The sequence below is a fragment of the Echinops telfairi genome, unplaced genomic scaffold (assembly GCF_000313985.2).
Source record: "Echinops telfairi isolate 266 unplaced genomic scaffold, ASM31398v2 ScPeMD7_7457;HRSCAF=8495, whole genome shotgun sequence".
In the NCBI taxonomy this organism is placed as follows: domain Eukaryota; kingdom Metazoa; phylum Chordata; class Mammalia; order Afrosoricida; family Tenrecidae; genus Echinops; species Echinops telfairi.
Window position 1 is genome coordinate 13,374,703 of NW_022111357.1, and position 11,448 is coordinate 13,386,150.

An 11,448-nucleotide genomic window follows, 5' to 3' on the forward strand; every position below is an offset into this window, starting at 1 on the left:
GTGTGCGTGTGTGTCCCCTAGGCTAGAGTGAGATTCCCTAGGGAGCAGGTAGGTACAGAACAGAAGGGAGTCTAAAGAGCCCTGGGGCACCGCGGCACTTGGACAGAGCCAGTGATGGGCAGTGACATAATGGAGAAAAGGGCAGCAGCCCAGATGCAGGCCCCGAAACGGGACTTCAGGGGGCTGGGGAGAAGCCTTGGGTAGTGGGCCATGGCAAATACATACTTCAAACAACTCTTTAGGCTAGTTCGATATTCTAAAAGAAAATGAATTCAGCACTAAACCGTCAGTGCTTCATATCTTAATTTTTAGAAGTTGGGCATTTCAAAATCCTTGTTATCAAAGATAATATGAACCTTACTTTGGAAATGAAACTGAAGTTTGCTTAAATTTAGGTATGACTCTGAGCTAAAGTTGGAGGCACCTGTGGGAAACTCAGTGGGGCAATGGAAGTTATCAAAGCAGCAAGAGTCTTAGGAGGGATATGATCACCCAGGGAGAAAGTATTATTCAACAGCTAAATCTATAAAATTTAAGTAGATGTTTATTCTCTTCATATACTTGATTATTTCTTAGAATGGTACCGGGAGCCCCTTTTCGCACCTATGAATGAAGAAATATTTAAAGTGCAGCTAATACCCACTAAGGGGAAGACCTTATCTTATCCTTTGCATTCCTAGGTTTGCACAATGTCTGGCAAAAAAAAGAGGCCATTCAGTAGAAGTTTCCCAAAGCTTAAAGGAACGAAACCCCAGTAAGTTGTCAATGATAGAAAAACACTACAAAATAGCCCAAACAACCACTGATCCAACTATATCATCGTCTTTGTTTGGGCCTTAATTTCCTTGCTATGCAACAGGCTACAAATGTGCTATTTCTTTGTGGACTACAAAAGTGTGTTTTCTGGATTGCCCTGTAGTAAACACAGGAGACAGAACTCAGAGACAGGCACTCTTATGTACTGCTGGGGCAGATAAATACTTTCTAGAGGGCTCTTGATAAAATATACCAAAAACGTAATGGCCTAATTCAGCAATCTTAGAAATGTATCCAAAAGCAAATGAGTTAGGCTAAAGATTAAGGTTGGAAGTAGCTCAAATATTTAACAATGGAGAAATAATTACACATACCTAGGGTAGACTATTATGTAATATTAAATAAGGGTTTTTGATGAGCGCTTAAGAATACTAGAAAATACTTTAGTTAGCAAAATGAACAGAATATAAACTACCAAACTTAATAGTCTAGTAGATATCTGTGGAACCCCAAAACTAGGACTCTTAGACACCCTTCAAACCTGAAACTGAACCAACCCCTCCCCACCCCCAAGATCATCTTTCAGCCAAAAATAGACAGGTGTATGATGTGCACAACAACCTTGTGAGGAACATACTCCTCACCACAACCATCCATCTGGGGCCCAAGGGGCAGCCTTTCCCCAGCAGCAACACCAGAGACAGAAGACACAGGGGGAGGGCCAAAGGGGCTCCGCCCCCGGAGGAAGTGGAAGGGGGCTGGTACACTGAGGGGATGACCACCAAGGCCACACAACAGGTATCAACTGCTGAATGGAAAACTACCTACCTCTGCAAGCTTTCATCCCAACTACACACACACACACAGCAAACCAACAACACCTAGTATTAGTACCACAACTTCGTGTTTATACGCATATGTGCCCACCTAGATACATTTATCACCACCCAGAAAAGAGGTTAGAATATACCTAAAATGTTCAGTAGTCTTTCTGAGTGGGAAGACCACAGGGGATATATTCTCAGCAAACAGTACATTTCCACTCAAGCTCAGAAAGACATGTAAAATGAAAGCATGACGGCACTCACCTTCTTTCTTTTTCTAGAAGAATTCTTCTCGGGGTCAGGTTTCTCCAACTCTGCTGACTTGGCCTCTTCCTTCTCCTCTTCCTCATCAGGTATCAGAGAGTACTTGGTCCCACCTGGCTGCATGAAACAATCCTTTGCAAAGTGGCCTGTGAAGAGTCAAAAGACAAGGGACGGAGGAAGCAGTCTTCCCTTGGCAGGTGATCGTCCCCAGAGGTGCCTGCAAAGGGCTAGCTGGTTCAGGGCTATCACCCAGCCCATTCACTGCAGGCTTTCCGGCATTTCCAGATGGTCTTGCTCACTCGGCCAGAGCCAGGCTTGCGGCTGGTCCTGGCGCTGTGGGGAGTGCTGGCACTGCCTGGAAGGGGGATGCGGGCTTGCGCCGCCCTCCATCAGCAACCGGGCTTATTAATTCTTAAAGCTCTATTTTGGAAGTAACTCCTGACAATGAAAGGCTGCTCTGGGGAGCAGAATGCTTAGCTGAGGGAACTAAGTGACCCTACGAGAAGCTAGCCCTCATGCAGTTGGCAGAAAGGGGGCACGAACATCCAAGCTACCACCCAGAGAGGGGCACTGAATGTTCCCAGGTTGTCAGGATTCGCTAGGACCCGCTCCCCATTGCAAACTTTATCGAGCCGAGCAGCGAAGCAGCTCAAGGCCAGGCAGGCAGCACCAGCGCTAAAGCTGATCCCAGGTCCCGCGCATCCTTCCCCTCTGCTCTTTTTAACCAACCACCTTCAGCATTACCTTTGCGAACTGAGCCAAGTTCATTTCTCATCTTCCTCCTGGGCCTCATGTAACACTGGTGGACGCAAGGTGATGGTAAGAGGACCCCTGTCTTCCTAAGCCTATAAGGGCTTCACAGGGCCCTTTGGCAGATACCACACTCTATCTACAAAGCTGGTTGTCTGAGCTTTCCTTACCCCTTGCCTCGGGACACGAAGGGGTTGTATGAGACAATCGAAATGCTGTGTGTGAACAACTTTACACTTCTAGGTACAGAAGCTCAACGGTAACTGGATGCGGAATGCAACACGGAGTCTCCCAAGTTATCGAGAACGCTCTCCCACAATTGCCCTGAAGAGGTATTGTCTTTCAATTTCACCTCTCCCTTCCTCTCTCTACATTAATGATAAATAGGGGCTTAAAATCCCTCAACCTCAACCAGGCCACGAGTCTGCTACCAGTCTTTGTGGAAAACCCAACAGAGCAGGGTGGGGGAAAGGCCTGAGAGAGGGGGTGACAAATTGAGGTCACTCTGTAAATGAGAAGCTGGCACTCTCTCACTGCAGCTCCAACAGGGGCAGGCAGGCTGAAAGAGCTCTTTAATGTCTGAGTAAGACTAGAGGGAACCTGAAGAAACAGAGCTAAAAGGGAGTGGCTACGCTGGGTGCTTATTACTAAAAGGACTACGTATTCAGAGCCTGGGAGTTAAGAGAGATACAGATGAGAAGAGTTGAGCTTGGAGCCTGAAGGCATATATTTCCAAGCTTCCTAATTCTTGCCTGGGAAAATCGGGGTTCCTGGAAATACGATTTAGGGTGTTAGTCACAATCAAACACTGTACTCTGGCACAACAACAGGGGACCTGGCCCAGGGGGCTCATCCGCTGCAGAGGGGGAGTGGTGATACAGTGCAGTGTCGGCAGCACAGCATGCAGAAAAGCGTCCAGGCGGGAGCTCTGAGGAGTCCAGTAAGAGGCGAGGCCAACACTTGGCTAAAAAGCAGAGAAAGCAAACTCACCCGAGGCTACCTCCCTTATCCGGGAAAGGGCCCATTCACCACCACGAGAGAAAGACTGGGGGCAGGGCGGCACCTTACCTTTACAGCCACACTTCTTGCAGGTGGTGTTCAGGACAGCCTCGAGGGTGATCTTTTGCCCAGTGTAATCCTGGAAGGACCGTCTGCGCCTCTCTTCTTGCCTGTGAGGAAAAGGATATGGATGCTTGTCCCCCTTTAGAGATGTGGCCCGAGATACCGACTACACGGTAACGGCGTACATTGGGTTTCGGTTGTTTTTGACAGGGAGAGAGAGAGAGGCAGCGGTGGGTAGACGACAGGCAATGAACGCAATGGCGTGAAATGGCCCGGTGTTTTCATTCAGGACAAAGCTCTGAATTAGTAATTATGAGTGACACTAGGCCTCATGAGCTCACCACCCACAGAGGAAAAAAAATACTATTTCTCATCTTGCGAAACCCTGTACAACCCTTAGTAGGTCACTCCTGGGTTTAAAAGACCCTTGAAGACTAGGAAATCAAGCCCAAACTCCTTACCACAGCATTCAAGGCATTTTGCAGTGTCTCTCTAAGCTGCTCTTCCAACGGCATCTGTGCTTGTATAGAATGCCTGGCCGGCCCAGACTATTATACTGTCACCGCGTGGTCCGTGCCTCTGCTCAGTGAGCTCCCCGCTAATACGCCATTTCCCCTCTTCACACCTGATCTCAGCCCCGTCGAGAGGATGCTTCCCTCTGGACTTCACCGCCCACTCCACTACAGCCAACACGCAGAGCTCAGCTCAGTCCCACCTCCTCCTCTTCCCGGAGCCCCCGGCCAACATTAACCTTAGGTTACCTCCCCACAGCACTTTTTAAAAGTCCCAACTTTTAAGCGAAGTGTGATACACACGCAGAAAAGTGCTCATTTTAAGTATCAAGCGCAATTTGTTTTTATGATTTAAATATGCCCATGTAGTAACCAGATCACGAGACGACTGTTACCAGCACCTCAGAAGCCCCACCCCAGACTCCCCTCTAATAACCAGGCGGCTCCTTTTGGTAACCACTATTCGGACTTGTAACATGCATGAGTTCGAACTGCTTTCGCAGATGACATACATGGAACCAGAGTATGAATCTGTCTGTCTGGCTTCATTCACTCATCATGGCTTGTGAGATTTGTCTAGCTTGTCCAAAACCAAGGCAGAAACTTGCAACATGACCTGAACAAGCCCTATGCTGTATGTATAACTGTCAGAAGTGCTTATTTATAGAGCTGCATTCCAAGTCATTTAGAATTGCAGCTTAAGCAAACTTTGATTATAATGAATTCTTATACTCTGTGGATTCTCACATTCTGCATGCCAAATCACACCTCCCATCTAACATTCAGTTCAACCCATGTGCCCCTCACCTGCATGCCTCCCTGCCTGTTCTCACTGCCACCGTGAGTTTAGGATTTTTAGTAACAATAGTCTTCTGTCTCCAATTTCTCTTCCAATCCACCCAACACAAATTGTCAGATTAATCTTCTGCTCAGTTCCTTTAGCGACAACACTTGTCAGTACTGGTGGTAAGAATTAAGCACATGGACGTGCATAGCCTTGGGCCTTGTCCTCAAGGAGCTTGTATAACCTAACAGCAGGAGGAGACATCTAGATAATTACAGTGCGGTGAGTCACAGCACTCTTTCGGAAATTTCTACGATGCTGGCTACACCTAATTGGAAAACCCTGTCCATTTACAGATTCACTTATTAAGCGACTGCTCTCTTCGGGGCCCTGGGGAATGAGATACTGTACACGACAGAGCCTGTACAGTAGAGGACTCCGTGAAGCAGAAGCCATTTATCACCATGCAATCATGTCAAACATAAACAGTACGCCAGAACTCTGAACTACACAATATTTCCATTGTAATCAGAAAGTGTTTTGTCAACAATCAGTCTTACAAACATGTCATTATTTAGACAATAAATACAGAAAGTTGAAAAACCCTGTGAGTCACCTGCACCAATCAGATGCTCTACATTCTAGTCTCTGCTTCCCTGTAACTGGCTACGTAACTAGGCAAGTTACTCAGCATCAAGCTAGGAGCTAGTAATAGAGAATATGTAATAAAACAAGAAATTTAAAAGGTTCATTAATGGGAAGCTCCTTTAACATAGCCTAAAGGTGTTCTCGTTGTTTCTAATCTGGCTGAAGGTTGTTGTTTGATTTATGAAATTAAGAGTTTTACTATCAAATACCAAAAAATTAAGGTTTTTTTCTATTAAAATAACAAAATTCTCTTTAAATATTTTCTTCTCTCAGTAGTCTACTTCAAAAGTAAAAGTTCAACAAATTAATTCCTACGTTTTTAATAAAAAACTTAAAGTTCACTTAATTTTGTTAAGTCTTGTTTCCTTGGCTTGTTATTGCTTTTTCCAATAATACGAAAGTATTATTGCTTAAGAAGCAAAAGTTCTGTCTTTATATTTATATTAACTTTATGTCCTTAACTGAAAAATCAAGCTGCTCAGCTTAAGAAAAAACTTTAAAATTTATAAGTAACTATGTCTTTCACTGACTTATAATTAACTTCTGACAACTCAAAATCCATAAAAGTCATAATTTAAATAAACAATCGCTTTTGTCTAAAAAGTACTAATTTTTGCTGTATTATAAATTACATTGACATGTTCCCACATTTTGAATAGTGCCAAATTTTCTTTAGGTTAAATTTATAATGTTCATCGAATATTACACAACCAGCATATGTCATAATTTTATTATATCAATTACTAACTTGATTGTGACATTTAAAAAATTTTAACATCATCAAAACCAATAACTGAAGAATATACATCTTTTACTCATGTCTTTATTATTATTCAAATATTTAGAAACTGAATAATCCTAGTACATTCTCAGTATGCACTATTTAAAATTATATCTGAAAGTGACTGTATATTTTTTTAAATAAGGTTAATAATGTTTAAAAATAACTAAAGTTTCTTATTGACTTTAGTTTTATATTGCTTTTAAAATTCAAACCAGACTTTTCACTTAAAAAAAATTATTTAAAGTTAGCCATGGTCATTTTTGTCACCTATAGAAAAACCCTACCATTTACTGAAAATGTTTGACTGAAATATTTTAATTATAAGGGACTATATGAAACTAATGACAACGACTATAACGATTCAAACATTAATACCATTAAAGCAGGATTTTTATTAAAAAACAATAAAGTTTCAAACTGCTTCTGATTCAAAATTACATGGAACTAAAACTACATGAGACTGAACAAACTAAAGGATTAATGTAAGGCTTAACTGGAAATACTGCTAATATTCCATGCGTTCTATTTTACACCCAAGAAACTTTTCCTGCTCCTTTTCAAATATAAAAATCCATCATTTCCAAAAATAAACCCATCATTTCAACAAATAATATCATGCTGATCACAGATATCTTATAAGTATAAGATGTTACAGCAAGAAGTACTAAAATGACCATGCTAAACACACATAAAATTAATATATACGGGTCCTTCAACCCCAAATAGCCCTCACCATCCTTACTACTATGCAGTGCGTCACTATTAAAACTAACACAAATCTTAAATACCCTGCTCCTTCCTGAACTGTTTATTTTTAAGTTTTTCATCGTTTTTCCTCTTATAAAAGTATCTGCCACACTTAATTTCACTTTAAAAGAATTTCATGGGGTAAAAACTGCAATGACCCAAAGCCAAAAAACAGCTTAGTTTTATCCCCTTACTCGAGGTTTCTGCTTTATCAAGCTGGCTATGAGTCAGCACGGACTCGATGGCCGTGCGTGTGGTGCGAAGTTTCTGTGTATGACTCTGCAGATAGTAACATGGGGCTTGGTAGACATACTAGTACTCAATAAGTATCACTTCCTTTCCCTAGGTAAAATTCTTTCATAAAACTCCTTCCCATCCAATGATTTTGCTTAGAACTATAAACATAAATGCTTCTAATTTTTACCTTTGAGATTCTGCTCCAAACAACACTTATCATTTTTCTCACATTTATATTACTCAGTGATATAACTGGGAGTATTTGATTAGCAAACGTGGTATGAAGGGACTTTTAAGTTTTTAGAAAAATGGAATTGGAGATGTGATTTTCCCATGAACTTCTCATAGTCCCCTTGTCTATTACTGTCAAAAGGACCAAGAATTTGTGACCAGCCTGAAAATAAATATATGATTTTGGGTGGCTTTTTGATATACTAAGAGTCCTGGTGGCATAGTAGTTACTCGTTGGTGGGCATTTAGAAACCACCAGCCACTCCTTGGGGGAAAGATTACAGTCAGTCTCAGAGACACAGGGGCAGTTCCACCCTGTCCTCCAGGGTCACTGTAAGTCAGTTTGACTCGATGGCAGTGGGTTTTGTTGATATACTGGAAACAGCTCCGAAACCCCCAGTGGTGAAACTAGTCCCGTTCGGTGGCCTTAGTGTCTTGTTTTGTGACAAACAGCTTGAGACCTTTGATGTCAGCCCTGAGGAGTTACTCTACCCCAGAGGTCTGCTACCTTTATCCCCAGCAGTTGACATTTCCTGGGTAAGCTATGGTAAGGTTAGTTTGCTACTTTTTGTCTGGTCCTGGGCTACAGCCTGGTGTGACTGGTACCCATCTTGCAAAGAACAGTCAATAGATTATGCAAATGAAGTGCCTCACTTACTATGCAAATTTCCTGTGGCCTACTGAGAGGGACTGGTCAGTTAGTAGCCCTGCAAGCCCAGCCATACCTTGAAACTGATGCAGAAATTGTGTACATACACAGCCGGACCCCACAGAGGGTTTTGAGAAAGCAACAGAAAGAGAAGCTGCAGGAAGATGTGGGCAGAGAAGTTGAAAAAAAAGCAGAGAAATGAGGGCAAGGAACTTCCTAAGGTCTGTAACATGGGCCAAGAGCTGTAATGTTCAAGACAGTGAGAGACCAAGAAGGGCCTAGTGGCAGGGCAGGGGGTGGCACACAGTAGGGTCAAGAGGAGCCTGTCCTAAGGGAGCTCAGAGGAGGCCGGTGCCACGGGAAATCAGAGAAAGACTTTCATGTTTGAGAGAGCAACCTGCACGGATGGAGACTTTACCTGCATGTAGATCCTGATTCCAAGCGTAGCTTGTTATTTTCTCAAAAAACCACTTAACTATAAGGATGATAAATTCCGTGTGGCCATCACAACAGATCACAGAACCTAAATGAGAGGTAGAGTGCTATGGGAGGGATGGCTAGTGTCAGAATTGATAAAAACATTGGAGAGTGGAGATAGGCTTGGCCTTGGCTGATCATGATTTATGATCATGAGACACTCCCTGTCTCAAAGTTAGACAGGTTCTGAAGCCACTGACTTACAATTGGTGTCAGGAATGGGATTCCTCTCACGGGCTACTGACTCAATGGAAACATGAGGTTTTGGAGGCAGGATGAATAGGCAGGGGATGAGAAAACTTTGCCTTCTAGATGGGGTAAAAAACAAAGCAACCCTATGCTTTAAGGCAACCCACATGCTACAGTAAGTTACCCTAGGCAGAAGTTCTATGTACAATCCCTAAGACTTTTCAAGACCTCTTAGAGGTTCAGGAGTCCCTGGAAAGAATCCCTGGTACATACTCCATATCGACTTTGAGACACAAACCAAATCCCCTGTATCTCCAGATTAAATCCTGTATCCATGGATTAAAATAAGAGCATATTTCTATTCCTAAATTAAAGGTTAATAGCCAATGAGAAGTAGACTTCTGGCTTCATAACACTGTATACCAAGATGCCAGAATCTAACCCCCACTGGAGTTGCTCCTGGATCAACCTACTTCTTCTCACACATGGTCTCTATTTTTTCAGCCCCCGGGCAGAAACTACTAGGGGAGAGGCAAATAATAGGTGCTTCATGAATGTTCACGGGCTAAAGGGTCGAAGGGTAGAAGTAGCAAGAGACTAAGAGCAAAGACACAGAACCGGTGATGAAGTGCTATAAGTTTTACGTGTTGACTCATTTTATTCTAAGGTCTCTATGAAATAAAGCATTGTCTACACTTTGCAGTTTTAACAATCCAGTATCATAAGGGTCACACAACCTATCAATTTCATAAAGTCTATAAATGGTAGCTTCCAGTTCATTCTGAGCCACCACGGCATTCTGTGCTTCGGGAGGTTCTCACACCTTTTACCTACTCAATAATAACGTTGTTGGGATCCAGGTCTTTCCCAGTCCCTTGGTTGACAACTTTCATGGAGAGAGATACCTTTATCCTATCATTTTTCATCTGAAAAAGACAAAAATAAAGTCACCACGAGATCTCAGTAACATCTGAGACTGCTGCTCTAAGATCATCTCAGAAACAAAGGCTCTCGGCATCATAACAAACAGTTAGTGAACTCCTTTAGTAAACAAGGCATTGTAAGAACATGCGGGAACGAAGAAACATAACACTCAATCCCTGCCACACAAGATTTCTAGGAAACTGGCTTCGGTCCTGCTCCTGTCCCTCGGGGTCAAGGCAGAAATGCCTGAGAACACTGAGAAATTCAAGGCCCGTGGAAATAACTAAGCAGGATGTAAAAGCTGTTTCTTCCAGGTAGATGGAGTTATGCAATCAGTTCAAGGTTCCATAAGCCCAGAATGGTTTCAGAATGTTCTTCGTTTGGAATTCGTCTAGAGCGCCTCTAAGCATTAAGGACACTTGCTAGCCACGTTGTTCTTCTTCACTTCAGGGTCTTTGGATGAGCTATTCTCTTGGCCTGGCACATGCTTAACCCAAGTCTTCCCATGACTAATCCCTTTCTTTTCCCTTGAGCCTCAGCTCATGTGTCAGCTCCTTAGAGGTACCTTCCCTGCTCATTTCACCTATATCTATCTCTAATATTGTTTGAACTCATCACAGCACTTAGTAGAATGTGCCATTACTTTATGTGTAAGTTTGTTTACACGTTTTTGTCTTCTGCATGACAGCCGAGATCATTAATGCCTAGTTCACACAGGGAGCCTCAAAACCAAATTCCAGCCAGCACTGCAACATTGCTGGATGGTCTCTCTTCCTGTGCTGCGGAAGCTCCTACCCCTCTCAGAGAGAAGAAAAAGGGTTTGTTGGGTATTCACATTTCTCCTGTTTGAGTGAATTCTTGTCAATCCCGTCCTACAGAACCTTCTCACCTCTTCCATACTGTACAGTGTCAGACCTTAGGAGAAACTAGCACCAACTCTGGGTCCTTTTGCTTTGGGGTCCAAAATGGGTGAGCTTCCGGAGGGAAGGATTTCAAACATGCTCTTATTCCACCCCCTACTGTGTAGTCTCCACCTTTCATTATGGCTTCTGGGCAAGACAGAAGCCAACAGATTTTAAATCCAGGACAGATGACAGTGGCAGGACCCAAAACTGAGGCAATCTGGCACAATTAATAATACAGACACTCACCATCACACCAGGAAAACCTCAGCATTTCTAATCCTTTCTACACACATGAAAGGTGCACAGAACTTTACCTCTCGGCCAATGAGCTTCACCCACACCTTGTCGCCAACATCCACTATCTCCGAGGGTTTATCTACCCGACAAGATGACATGTGAGTTCGATGGACAAGACCTAGGTACAAGAAGAGAAAGGAGACGAGCCAGTCAGGGTGCAGTGTAGCAACGATGAAACATATAACTTTCCTCTAGTTCTTAAATGACCACCCCCACCCACCCCCGCCCCTACTATCATGATCCCAATTGTACCTTACAAATCTGGCTAGACCAGAGGATGTACACTGGTACGGATAGGAACTGGAAACACAGGGAATCTAGGGCAGATGACCCCTTCAGGACAGGTCTTAACAGGAACATTCATTATGAGTGTCTGGGAGGGTGGAGAGAGGGTGAGGTGCAAAGGGG

General features: G+C 43.2%; 1 protein-coding gene across 8 annotated transcripts in view; it reads right to left on the bottom strand.

Moving 5' to 3' along the window:
* The window catches only part of ZCCHC17 (zinc finger CCHC-type containing 17), a 92,290-nt gene that overhangs the window by 23,316 nt on the left and 57,526 nt on the right, over positions 1 to 11,448 (bottom strand). For all 8 annotated transcript variants that reach the window (XM_004705028.2, XM_045298995.1, XM_045298996.1 and 5 more), the window contains 4 exons: positions 11,058 to 11,158; positions 9,749 to 9,840; positions 3,663 to 3,763; positions 1,845 to 1,990 (listed from right to left, as the gene is read on the bottom strand). In XM_004705028.2, coding sequence (XP_004705085.1) covers positions 1,845 to 1,990; positions 3,663 to 3,763; positions 9,749 to 9,840; positions 11,058 to 11,158 — 440 coding nt within the window. The remainder of the gene's footprint in view (positions 1 to 1,844; positions 1,991 to 3,662; positions 3,764 to 9,748; positions 9,841 to 11,057; positions 11,159 to 11,448) is intronic.